The sequence below is a fragment of the Falco rusticolus genome, chromosome 8 (genome assembly GCF_015220075.1).
Source record: "Falco rusticolus isolate bFalRus1 chromosome 8, bFalRus1.pri, whole genome shotgun sequence".
Taxonomy (NCBI): Eukaryota; Metazoa; Chordata; class Aves; order Falconiformes; family Falconidae; genus Falco; species Falco rusticolus.
The window spans coordinates 16,901,344-16,913,623 of NC_051194.1; the positions used below are offsets into that span (position 1 = coordinate 16,901,344).

The 12,280-nt window shown below is 46.4% G+C and overlaps 1 protein-coding gene across 1 annotated transcript in view; it reads right to left on the bottom strand.

Annotated features, from left to right (window-relative positions):
- SLIT3 (slit guidance ligand 3) overlaps positions 1 to 12,280 on the bottom strand; it is a 531,438-nt gene that overhangs the window by 27,841 nt on the left and 491,317 nt on the right. The window contains exons 31-32 of the mRNA XM_037398361.1: positions 9,052 to 9,189; positions 993 to 1,233 (exon numbers count right to left, since the gene is read on the bottom strand). Of these exons, the coding sequence (XP_037254258.1) occupies positions 993 to 1,233; positions 9,052 to 9,189 (379 nt within the window). The remainder of the gene's footprint in view (positions 1 to 992; positions 1,234 to 9,051; positions 9,190 to 12,280) is intronic.

Sequence of the window (12,280 nt, forward strand, 5' to 3'; positions counted from 1 at the left end):
CTTTCCCATGTCTTGACATCGGTATTTTAATTACAACCAAACTCCATCGAGTAAGTCTAGGATATGATTTCCAACTGTGGAATACAATCTTTTCAAACTGAGAAAATAAATGCAATAAAATAAACATACAAGGATGATTTATCTTCTCACAACTTTTGAAATGTTATGCTTCATTTGCAGGGTGAATCTAGCATAGAAATAGTCCAGATTAACAATTAGTGGCCTAAGAAAGAGATGTATCATGTCATATATGTGCTCCACACATATCTCTATTAGAAGACATACAAAGCTAGAAATTATTTCCTCATTTCCTTTGAAATATTAGGGGAAAAAAATTATGATCAGTTTAATGCTTATTTTGTGATTGCGAATGCAAATAACTTCCAAATCACTTAAAAATCATCACTTAAAAAACATGACTAAGTATCCAAAATACCTTAGATCCACAGCCACAAGATGACAGTAGGGGCATGGCACCTTTGATACCTTTTTTCCATTGCCTTCTGAACATTAGACCTCAAACCAAATTTAGGGGTACCTACAGGGCTGTAACAAAGTCCCAGGCCTTTTATGCAGTGACTATGCACAGTAAAAGAGTAAGCAAAATACTGTCTGGAAAGGCCATTTAGACCAGCCCTTTCACTAAGTCCTACTATTAAGCACTACTTTCTACAGGATGAAACACAATGCTGTAAATCAGTAAGAAGACAGGTTTCCTGAATCATCTCTAGTTACATTGCCAGCCTGCGAATAAGACAGTGGTGAGATTCTGGAGGCAGGATATGTGTCAACAAAGGCACAGTGGTGCCTTAGTTGCTCCTCAGCGTTTCAATAACGTTAGAGCAGACAACTGGCTCACAAGTTGACTCTATCTTTGTCAGCATCTTGGCCAATAGGTCCTGTTCCTTCAGAATGAAAAGATATATATACCTGTATATGTGTTATTGCTTAGAAGAGCACTAGGCTGGCAACTGATGTTCTGCATGACATACCTGGAGGGAGATGTTTGCCTGGGGGCGAATTTTGGCTGATGGCAGCTCCACATAGGAATCCTTCCCAACAAAGTTGACTGTGATGAGCTTCTCACACTTCTGCCCAGCAAAGCCAGCGAGGCAGCGGCAGACAGGCTCATGGTGCACAACAATGCACTGGGCTCCATTCTGGCACTCGTAGTTATCACATGGGCTCGTCTGGAGAAGAACCATTGGTGGAGGAGTTTCACAGAAAAGCCCACTGTAGAAGGTAAAGGAAAGAAAAAGCGGTCTTAATTATCACTATTTTTAAGCAAGCAAACATTTTCAGATGCTGACATTATACTGCTGCTGTGGTATGGCGACTGTGAGATTCAGCTACCACGTGCCTGCTTTACTGTGTGAAAGCTATACAGCGCCGTGCTGTACAGAAATCCCCATGCTGGGTCTGAACGAGCCAGTTTGAATACTGAAAGCAATTTGTACTGCACTTTGCACTGTGATAAAAAGGGATAAATCCAGATTATTTAGCTCTGGAAAGTACAGCAGTCTGTTTAAAATAGCTTCTGTCCCTCCCTGTGCCATGCAGAGGTTCCCAGCAAAAACCTGGAGCCATTTAAGCCCTAACCTGAGATACCCCATCCTAGGCTTCGTGATTTGAGCCTACCTCTGCTGTTGTAATTGGCAAGCAAGGGGAAAATTCTGTATTTTTAGTGTTTTTTACAGCCACCTCACTTGCTTTACTGTCCATCAGAGAATGTATCATCAACAGATGGGCACCGCTAAAAAGTCTCAGAAGCAGTGCACTGGTACCACACTAGTTGCTGGGCAGTTTCCCTGAACTGGTTGTTTCTAACAGCATCAGGATCGTTAACTTTATTTTAGCTGTGTTTGTGGTGGGTAATGTCCTGGATGAGAAGAATGCAAAGGAAAGGAAGCTCTCCTGCAGTCAGAGGTAGCTGAAAACCAAGTGCCAGATCTGAGTTCTTGCAAACTGAAATCGCATTCAGATCTAGAGGAAAGTGCTGTGGTTTAATCTTAACAATAGGAGAGGCTTAGCAAAAGGCACATGTAGGAAGAAGCTCTGACTCCTGAGGCTTGGGCCATGTCACCCAGGAGCAGCGAAGGCTCAGTGCCCAGGCTGTCCTGGGTTCAGCAGGGCTGCACGCTTCACAGGTTATTTGCTAGAATGACTCAGCTACACGGAAATAACGACATCAGCACAGAAGGAACAGGGAAAAGGGAGAAAGTGCAAAAAGCTGCAGTCACCTTCCACAGCGATGTCATGTGTCAGACTAAACTGTAAAAAGTAAATGAAAAATCTTTGCCCAGTGCACCCACTGGGCCTGTGCAAACAATGGGTACTGCAAAGGGACCGGGCCAGGCTCTCTGGCTGGCTGTGCACGGTACGACCCTGCACCTATACCCCAAATTTCTTATTACAGCCACTGTCCAAACCCAACAAAACTTTTTTTTGTACTGATGCAAGAAGATAAACTCTCTTCGCATCAAGTTCTGTGACAGCTTGAAAACGCGTAGACAGTAAAATGATGAAAAATTGGTAGTTGGTGAGTAGGGAGCACGCACCAGGCTGTGCTGCGGGAAGGGCTGCGGGCTCAGGCTCCTGCACCACCGCTCGGTTACACAGTGCTTGTCAGCACAGGGGCAGGGGGCTGTCTGGGAGAGGATTGTGGCAGACCCAGTCGTGCATTGAATAACCTGCCAGCCCAGTCCTAGAACAGTGAAACCCCACTTGTCCTGCTAGGAATTTCCTGCCATTCAGGGCGCACTTTGTGGAATAATAGCACTCTTATAAAAACAAAGCAAAAAAAAAAATGCTAAAACCCTCACTCCTCTCTAGTAAAGCAGGTGAGACTTGGAAGCTCAGTAAATTTCTAGGCAGCCTTCTTAGATACAATTAGAATAGAAACCCAAGCCATGACCCTACATGATACCACATGTGCAAGAACAGCAAATAAAACAGCCACAACATCCTCAAGACCAATATCTTGCTTAGCCACAGCGACCAGAACCTGCTGCGTCTGTAACAGAAGGCAATGGAGATGATGGGTTTCCTTTCCACATTTTCTCATGTGCAATTTTGCACAGTGTACCACAGCTCTACCTTCAGCACTGTGTGGAATGAACTGAAACCTCTCCCTGTCCCTGTTCTCCCAACACACACCACTCTCTGGTCTGCCTCTGGGACACACGGAGAGAGAGAGAAATACGTAACAAAATATGGATGGGCTAAATCCTGAACTGCATCAAAAGCAATGGAGTTGCTCTGTTTTTCAGTCATGTCTGTGAAGACACACACAGGGCTTTACATTATTACTTTTATAAAAGGAAAACTTGAAGAATGCCTTGAAAGATGCAAATGTTTGGGATTTGTGCCTGGGAGCAGGTCAGAAAAGCTCTCCTTTCCTCACAGCCACCATGCAGCATGGAACACCTTAACCAGCTTCCTAACTTTGCAAAAATCTGTTTGTGGGCCTTGCACATGGTGATGTGGGTATTGCAAACAAAAATCTGTTCTGGAGGAATAAGCACGAGGAGGGTGATAATTGCTGCTGGGAATTTCCAGGGCCTAAAGCACTGTCCCGCTCCAGTCCCGCAGCACTTGGGGTCAGCTGTGCTCACATACACAACCAAACTGATGTTTCCTTCTCAGCCAGAACCACCCTTTGGTACTTTCCAGCATAAATTGCGTTTCAACACTTCTCTCATTGCATTGCCCTAAACTTCCTTTATTCACTGCAAGGATGGCATTTCACAGCCAGGCTCCCCACGCCCATTCCATCACTACCTTGCTGCTCGGAGGGCAGGGAGCTGTGGTTAACTGGGACCCCTTATTGCCCAGGTGACACTTAGTGCTGTAAGTGGACACAGTTGTAGGCTGCTAAGACTATCAGCAAAGGGTTTGGGGAGTGGAGAGCAAACTACTGCCTGTCAGCCAGGTGGTAAATACCCTCTACCAGAAAAACATAATCTTGCATTGGGACAAGCCAATCTATTCATTTAGACAAATGTATCTCAAAAGTGTAATCTGGCAGGCAATACTACTGGCAATCAATAAACCCCATTTACTTTGCTCCAAGGAGTATTTGGAGGAGTTGCACAGGGTTAGCATAGCAGGCAGCACTGGAAATGGGAGCACAGACAGCAGCAGTACAGTGAGGGGGAATAACAGCATATGGGTCTATTGGATTTGCATCGCAAGGTTTTGGTAGTGAGGGGCTACAGGGGTGGCTTCCGTGAGAAGCTGACAGAAGCTTCCCCCATGGCCGATGGAGCCAATGCCACTGGCTCCAAGATGGACCCACTGCTGGCCAAGGCCATCATCGGCAATGGTGGTAGTGCCTCTGGGAAAACGTGTTTATGACGGGGGAAAAGAGCAACAGCAGCCAGAGAGAGGAGCAAGAGTATGAGAGAGCAACAACTCTGCAGCCCCCAGGTCAGTGCAGGAGGGCAGGGGGCCCCAGGCACGGAGCAGAGACCTCCTGGCAGCCCGTGTGGAGCCTCTGGCCAGGCAGGCTGTGCCCCCAGCCCATGGAGCTCCATGGGGGAGCAGCTCACCCCGCAGCCCGGGCAGGGCCCCCCCGGGGCAGGGGGTGCCCGCAGGGGGCTGTGACCCACGGGCAGCAGCGCTGGGGCAGCTCTGGGCCGGGCCTGTGGCCCCGCGGGGAGGAGCCCGGGCTGGGGACGGGCTGGGGCAGGGCTGGGGACCCCCTGGGGCCAGCTGGGCCTGGGGGGCTGCACCCCGTGGGGGGACCCACTCTGGGGCAGTGCGTGAAGAACTGTGCCTGTGGGAAGGACTCATGTTGGAGAAGTTTGTGGAGAACTGTCTCCCATGGGGTGGCCCCATGCTGGGGCCAAGCAGAGGGTGAGGACCCTCCCCTGAGGGAGAAGGAGCAGCAGAGACAGCGTGTGAGGGACTGACCCCAGCCCCATTCCCCATCCCCCTGCACCTGGTGAGAAATTAAGTGAATTTCCCCAAGACGAGTCTGTTTTGCTCATGATGGTGACTGCTGAGTGATCTCCCTGTCCCTATCTCAGCCCACGAGCCTTTCACGGCATTTTGTCTCTCCCCTGCCCAGCTGAGGAGGGCAGTGCCAGAGCGGCTCTGGTGGGCACCCAGCCAGGGCCACCCCATCACAGAGGGAAATGGTTATCTTTGCTCAGTCTGTATTTCTTGAAGTAAATTTGTTCTTGGGAACATTTCTTCGTGAGCACACCTGAACCACTGGTTACAGACTGAGAGACCTTCCCTTCCAGAGCGAGACCCTTTGCTGCAGCTTCTTGGCAAACACCCACAGGCCAGCCCGTTCTGGAGGGTGAGCGCACACTTTGGAGGGATAACACCACTCAGCAAGCAATGGTCTGGATCCCCCTTTCCAAGAAAACAAGGGAATATTAATAAAAATAGCAACAACCTCATAGGAAGATAGATCACAGAAGGAAATTCTTGCCAGTTTAAGGTGGTTACTGCAGATCAGCACAGCAGTCAGACCCAGGCAGATGAGGACACAGCAGCACCACGTCCTCAACTGCCAGCCAGGCACTAAGTGGACTGTCCGACTGGAGCACTCTCCTGTTCAAAGCTGCTTTCATTAAGCGTGTCATCTCTCTCTCCAGTGCAGGGCTTCGCAGCTGGCTAGCAAACACGTCAGGAGAGCCAGCAATGGGATCAAACTAGGGTTGAGGCCACAGATGACTGTCACCCCTGGCCTAATGTCAGGTGTAATCGTTTTCCAGAGGTGACCAGCAGAAAGGAGCACTGCTGACCCAGCCTGTTAGCTTGTTCTACCTAATGCCAAATCATTTTGTTTTGTCTGTGAGCAACAAGTAGAAAGCAGGAGGAAAATCAGTGTATATAATTCTAATTTCATGGAAGTTAAAAATAATAATAATAAAAAAATCCATGCGACCCGCAACAGCCTCCACTAACAGAAAGCAAATGTTGCAAGAAGCCAGTGTGTCTGTGCTTGGTGCTGCTCTCAAAGACTCCCTACGCCTTCCCCAGCAGAGCTTGTGCACACACCCTGCCTTGTGGAACCCCTTCAGTGGGTGGCTTTACAAATGCAGCTTGTCCTGCTACTGCCATCTAGAAGTCATATGAGCAACACTGTCTGGTCAGGCCTTTTCTTTTTTAATTTAAACATTTCTTTTTTAATTAGAAATAATTAATACTATTTAGTTCCCTGGCAGTGGAGTGTGGACCACAGCCTGACTTGCATAATTTGGCCAGGTCCATTCTGCGTGGTACAATCTCATTTATTTTAATAATCACTGCAGAGTTTCTTGCAGGAAACTACCCCAGTGGAGAACGCTGAAGCCTCACCCAATGAAGGAACAGTGCTTTCTGTCAGGCTCAGCAGCCTTAATGTGTGCTTCCCCCCTAGAGCAACATTTATCAGGACAACACTACTGTGAGGCTGATGGCTAGAGGGAAGGTTTGAGAAGTTAGGTTTTATCCAATGGGGCTCACAAATTCTCAATAATGTTTTCATCTGCATGGGGTAAACGAATGTTATTTTGGGAAAAATACACTGAAAACTTTCCAGAATGAAAGCACATTATGGAATTGGAAAGGTTGCTGAGTGATAACGAAAGGTGCTATGTGGGGCAAAACTACACACGAACAGGGACTAGGAAATGCTAAGATAGGAAAATGGGTACAGTGCACGTTAGTACTATTGCTTTTAGGAGCTGACATCAGAGGTGCACTGTTAGGGTGCACAACCCTGTTGTGCATATGAGGCCCTACGTTATTATTACCAGAGTGCCATTTGTTCAACCGTGCAAGGATGTAAGTTTTAACACGTGGCTTTGACATACAGCATAGTGACAACCACAAAATTGTTATAGGTCTTTGCATTTATTACAACAGCATAAGCTCCAGATAACTGGCAGGTCACTCTGCACACTCACTGCTGGGAAACGATTCCTGATACTTAGCCAAAAAATTTTATTAATCAACATATTAGGTCTCCTAGTTACCTTTGTCAGACCACCCCTTGTGCTCTCTCCTGTTCATCAACACTTGCAGTCTTCAAACACTTGAAAAGTTACCTCCCTGCCACACAGCCCAGTGCCTGAGGCACGCTTCGTGAACAGCTGAGTCCATAACCCTGAACATCAGAAGGCTGAACTCTGTCAATCACCATCTTTGCAGTTGCAATGTTAAAAAGGGGGGAAAAAAATATATCAGAACCCCCTTCAGAGCAGCAGGCCTTTAAAATACTAAAGGCTGGAGTCATGGAAAGAATGATGAGCAGATCATATTTTGTTAGCAGAATTCTAATTCTGAAATCAAACAAGATCAGGGACTATTCTGCACGGAGAACACAAGGGGCTCCAGCTTGCTTCCACCTTAGCAGAGGGAGCCTGTTAGTGCTCACTGTGGTGTTTTTCTCCTAAACAGTCCTTGCTCCCTTGCATCTTGAACAGGAAATTTAGGGAGGTGGCATAGACTAGTGCAAAAAACCAGAAAGAAAATGGTTAATCCTGCTCTGCTGTTGTCAGGCAGTGGGATTACTTTGCTTGCCCAAGTCCACCTGGCACTATGAATAACTAGCTAGTAGTTGAGTTTTGGAGCCTTGTGTAGAAAGATGTTTCCTCTTCTTGGAGGACATTTAGTGGGATGAACCCCCCTCATCTAAGCAAGGGAGCAGGCTGAGCTGTTCCAGGTTCTACTCTTGAAGTCCCTGGTGTGAGATTGGCCAACTAGGGATACTGCCTACATTGCCAGCAAGGCTGCTTGGTACACAGGAAGAGACCCAGAGCAGTTTCCCACCTACCCCTGCTGCTCTGCTCAACTGTGTCGCAACTCTGATCACCTCTGCCAAACACTATGACCCTGCCTTCCTGGAGAAAACCCTCACATTCATCACTACCTAATACTGGCACGCCTTAAAAATCAGAGGACCTGCAGCAGAAGTCTCCCAGTCACTACCATCTGATGACAAGCTCAAGTTAACCTTAGACCCCAGATATGGCTTTGCAATCCCATTTCTCACCTCTAACATTTAGAAAACATTGAGCATTTACAATTCCACTGTGGGACAGCCACTTGTTGTCCTTACTGGTCATGAATTTGTAAGATCCCTAAGGCCATCAAAGGGATTGAAGCAGAGAATGAAACGTGGAGAAAAGGGTACGACTTTGAAATTCAGCGATATTTGATAGCCTGTAAATAACACGTCTGATTCTCTGAAACCACGGGCTGACATCTTGTTATGTATCAATGCCTATTCAGGGAAGGCCGTCTGCTTTGCAACAAAAATCTATGTTGAGAGGGAAAAAAACCCCCAAAACCAGCAAGGATGAAAGCAAGAAGAATGAAAACAGTTGCAGATACAAAGCAGAGAAAATGATTTCTAAGTGTTCATGCAATTTCTGCTTTGTCAAGACTGATCTTTTTAGGTATTCCTTCTTTGTCTCGTGTGTATTTCAAACACAGAAAGGTTTAGCTGGAAGGAAGCCAGTGTCCAGCCTCAGGCAATGATTAGTGAATCCATTTGGAACAGCACACTTATCTTTGACAGACAGAGAGATTTCCAGGAGTCAGATATATTGGCAGCTGTCAGAATGAGAGACTGGACATGTACAGCCCAAATCATACTGAGACCATCCACCAACAGGCACAGAGATATTGGCACAAAGTCTTCAAACTCGTGTTTTCTTGCAGCCAGGTCTGAGGGTTCATATATGCATTTCCATTATCCTTTGCCCACGCTTGTGCACGCAGAGCTTATCTCCATATAATTAATTGGGTGTATTACCTAGTGTTTTACCAGGAATGGCTGAGGCACACATACTGGCAAACGAATGCAGCACTGCACATAAGGCAAACTGCTGTTTTCAAAGCAAGAACTGTCAACCCCCTGTATTCAGTTCATTTGCTAAGACCTACTTCAGGTACAAGATTTGAAGCACTGAGCCATCTGTTCAGGCAGGACTGACAGATCGATACCATATCCAGAGGCTGATTAGCTCTGCGGACGAAAGCAGTTAAAGAAGTGCCCCAACACTACGTACAGAAGACGGTCTGGGGGAGGAGCTGACTCTCACGTACCTGAACCCCTGAGGACAGATGCAGGTGTAGCCATTGACTGCATCTACGCACACAGCTCCATGGCGACACTTATGGCCCACACAGTCATCGTCATCTATTTCACAGTGTTTTCCACTGTAACCTGGCAAGCACTCACATCTGAAATACAAGAAGATCGCTGTTAATAGCTTGTTTCAACATTCACAACAATAGCACACACAGGCAGCCTTGCACCGATCTGTTTTGAGATGGAAAGGTGTTAGCAATTATTCCTGGAAACATCAAGCACAGTTCCTGCCATCAGAAAAACTCAAGTCGCTCCTGTCTGTCTGCAGCTGAGATTCTGCAGTGTGCTTAAATTCACGCAAACCAACACCATACTACTGCTTTTCCTCAGCCAAGTCTGTGGAGAAGAGTCATCATGTAGTGGTCTACCAATTATGCTAAAGATGACGACATCGTCCCTAACCTTACAGACTCAAAGGGCAACATTCTGCAAGAGCAGTTGCTCTGATGCCTCAGACGATGATTTTGCCAGTGTCTGAACACTGCTGAGTGTCTGAGGTTGGCCCTGCGCAGCTACACAGAGCACAGCAAGGTTCCACCTTCCAAATGGAAGCAATCTGCAAGCAAGCTATAAAACTCAGCAAATCTAAAGAAAAATACCATCAGTTTTGAGACCACCACCTGTTTGCCATTCATTTGCAAGGCACAGCAAACCTTGCTGTGGCTACAGAAAGCTGCCTTTGAAGCCCGTCCTTTCCTATGGTGACAAAGGCGAAGCGTGTACCTGCTGCTATGGGGTAACACTATTCGCAGGAGCAACACAATAGGATGCATCCGAACCTGCAGACATTGGCTTTTTATTGTGTTTTATACAATTCTCAAGTTTGTTGTACGAAGGCTGCATCAGCATTTCTATTATAAGCCTCGCAGAAGTTTATAACCTGACAATAGAAAATACATCCCAAAGTCTCTGACTTGGAACAGATCTTCTGGGATTGCTCAACAGCCCTCTTTTTGAATCTATAGTGTAGACTATGTTTAGTCATGAACATGCTTTAGTCCATAAAACACGTTTTACTCCTCCCAGCTGGATGTTAGTGCACATCTGGAAAACAAAAGGCATATCACTTCAACCAAAACAAGGGAAGAGCTACAGTTAACTTCAGCAATAAAAAAAGAGGTTTGTGCTCTTGCTAGAGACTCTAGTTTGGACCCAGCATGCTTGCTACTGAGGGCTGAAAGAGGAGAGACGTTACAAAGCTGAGGCAGGCAGCATCAGGAGAGAAACTACTACTCCACCAGCCTGGCTGCCACTACCTCCTCCCTGCCAGCAGCCTGGTGGGGTAAGTGCAGGAGGAGGCTCCTTGTGGAAAGCGTCTTCAGAGGAACTGGACACATAGAAGCCGATGAGAAGAGGTATTTCCACTTTCCAGGCAGCAGTCACTGTGCTGAATTTGGTTCCGAGTGACAGTGTATTTCAGCTCCTGGCCGCTCCCCAGCGAGCTGGGTGAAAGTTGCCTGAGTGCAGCAGCAGGTCCTGTGTGTGCTAACAAGCAGTGAATGGTGCCACAGCACCAGGGCTGCAGCAACCACCTAGCAAGCAATGAGAAGAATATGACCTTCAATCTCTTTTTCAAAACATGGCTTTGACTGGCTAAAAAAGGAGAAATGGGGCAAAGTCTATTAACCTGCAGGCGCAGGGATAACATTATGTAGATGCATATAATTTCTCTCTCCATCCTCCCTACAGAGAGGCCCCCATCATGACCCTGCAGCCACAGGATGGTTGATGTTCCAGCTCTGCATGCCTGAATTGCTTTTTACACCTTGGTGGCTCAGGGAATACCGTGATTAACATAACGGAGATTGCAAAAAGAGCAAAAAGCCAAAAGTGCTCCTTCCCCAAACCATAAGAAGCGGGCAACATTTTCTGGCAACATTTTAGTCACACCTGCAAGCAAATAATGTCAATCAAAAGACTTTGTGGAGGGAATTGGCAGCATTTAATCCTGTTGCTTTTTATTGATCCCTGCAGTCCTAATATAAAGTGATGTAATAATGAACGATGTGCAGTTCCTTATTCAGGGCTGCCATGCATCAATTTTATGATGTGCATTGGCTATCTCAGTAATGACAGAACCACCACTTTTCTCTGCAGGGCTGCATTAAATCAGCATTTTAAGCTGTCAGGTAATAATTCCAAGGTTTAGAATAATAAAGTATATTTTATACCATGCTCCAACATCAATACAGTGAATGGAAAAACATGCTCCTTTCCTGAAATTATTTTTTTAGAACTCATTTCATTGTGTTAAATGGTATTTTGTTGTTTGTTTTGTTTGTCTGGCATACAGAAAACTACTCTTCTTCTATAGTAACAGCACAATAAAGATGTGGAGGCTGGAAGTGAGGAAAGCCACCTGCAATTTTAGCGAAAGCAAAGAGTTCTGTGCAGCCAACACACACTGAATAGTCCAGTTGCTTCCAAGCTTGGCTTTTCCTTTAGAACATGGAATTCCTTTGCGTCAGTCATCTCTGAGCTCTTCGTGTGTCACATGTAGGCTGAAGCTACCTAAAACACACGCGTGGAGTATAGCAGGTGAGAAACCAGCCACGTGAGTGCCTCATCCAGCCTCCTCCTAGAAACCCAAGGTGTCCCCAACCAGGGAATGAGGCATGTTAGCTCCACCCCATCCCCCCATACTGCCAGCAAGTGACTGAGTATCAGTAAAAATATGTGCAGTAAAGAAGGTGGCAAAGAACTTTCCTATTCAAATTGTGGTAAAGAGTAATTTATTAGAGCAGTTATCCCTTTTCCCAGTGACCATCTGACATCAGTACAGTTGAAATCTTGTTTTCTGCTACAGCCTTGTAGTGATGGCAACATTCCTGGTATCAGAGAGAGCCTAAAAACATGTCTACTAATATTTAAAATGCTGCCTTATCCAAGGGGATTTGCATCTGCATGCACTCAATGTCTATTGTATTAAAGCTGTGAATCATAGCTTCTACTGCAGGGCCAGAATGGAGTCCTCCCCGTATCAATAAATAACTTGGCTTCCTACTTTTTTTCCCGTCCTTGTCATCTCTTCCTCCCTCTGCAGAGTTTCAGACTGACTATTGCTGACGGCAGGACAGACTGACTGGTGTCCATGCTGACGTGATGTTCTTCACTGGTGTGTCCTATGCACATACCCAGGGCACAAACCCAACAAGCGGATGGTCAGTTCAGGAACAAGCCTGA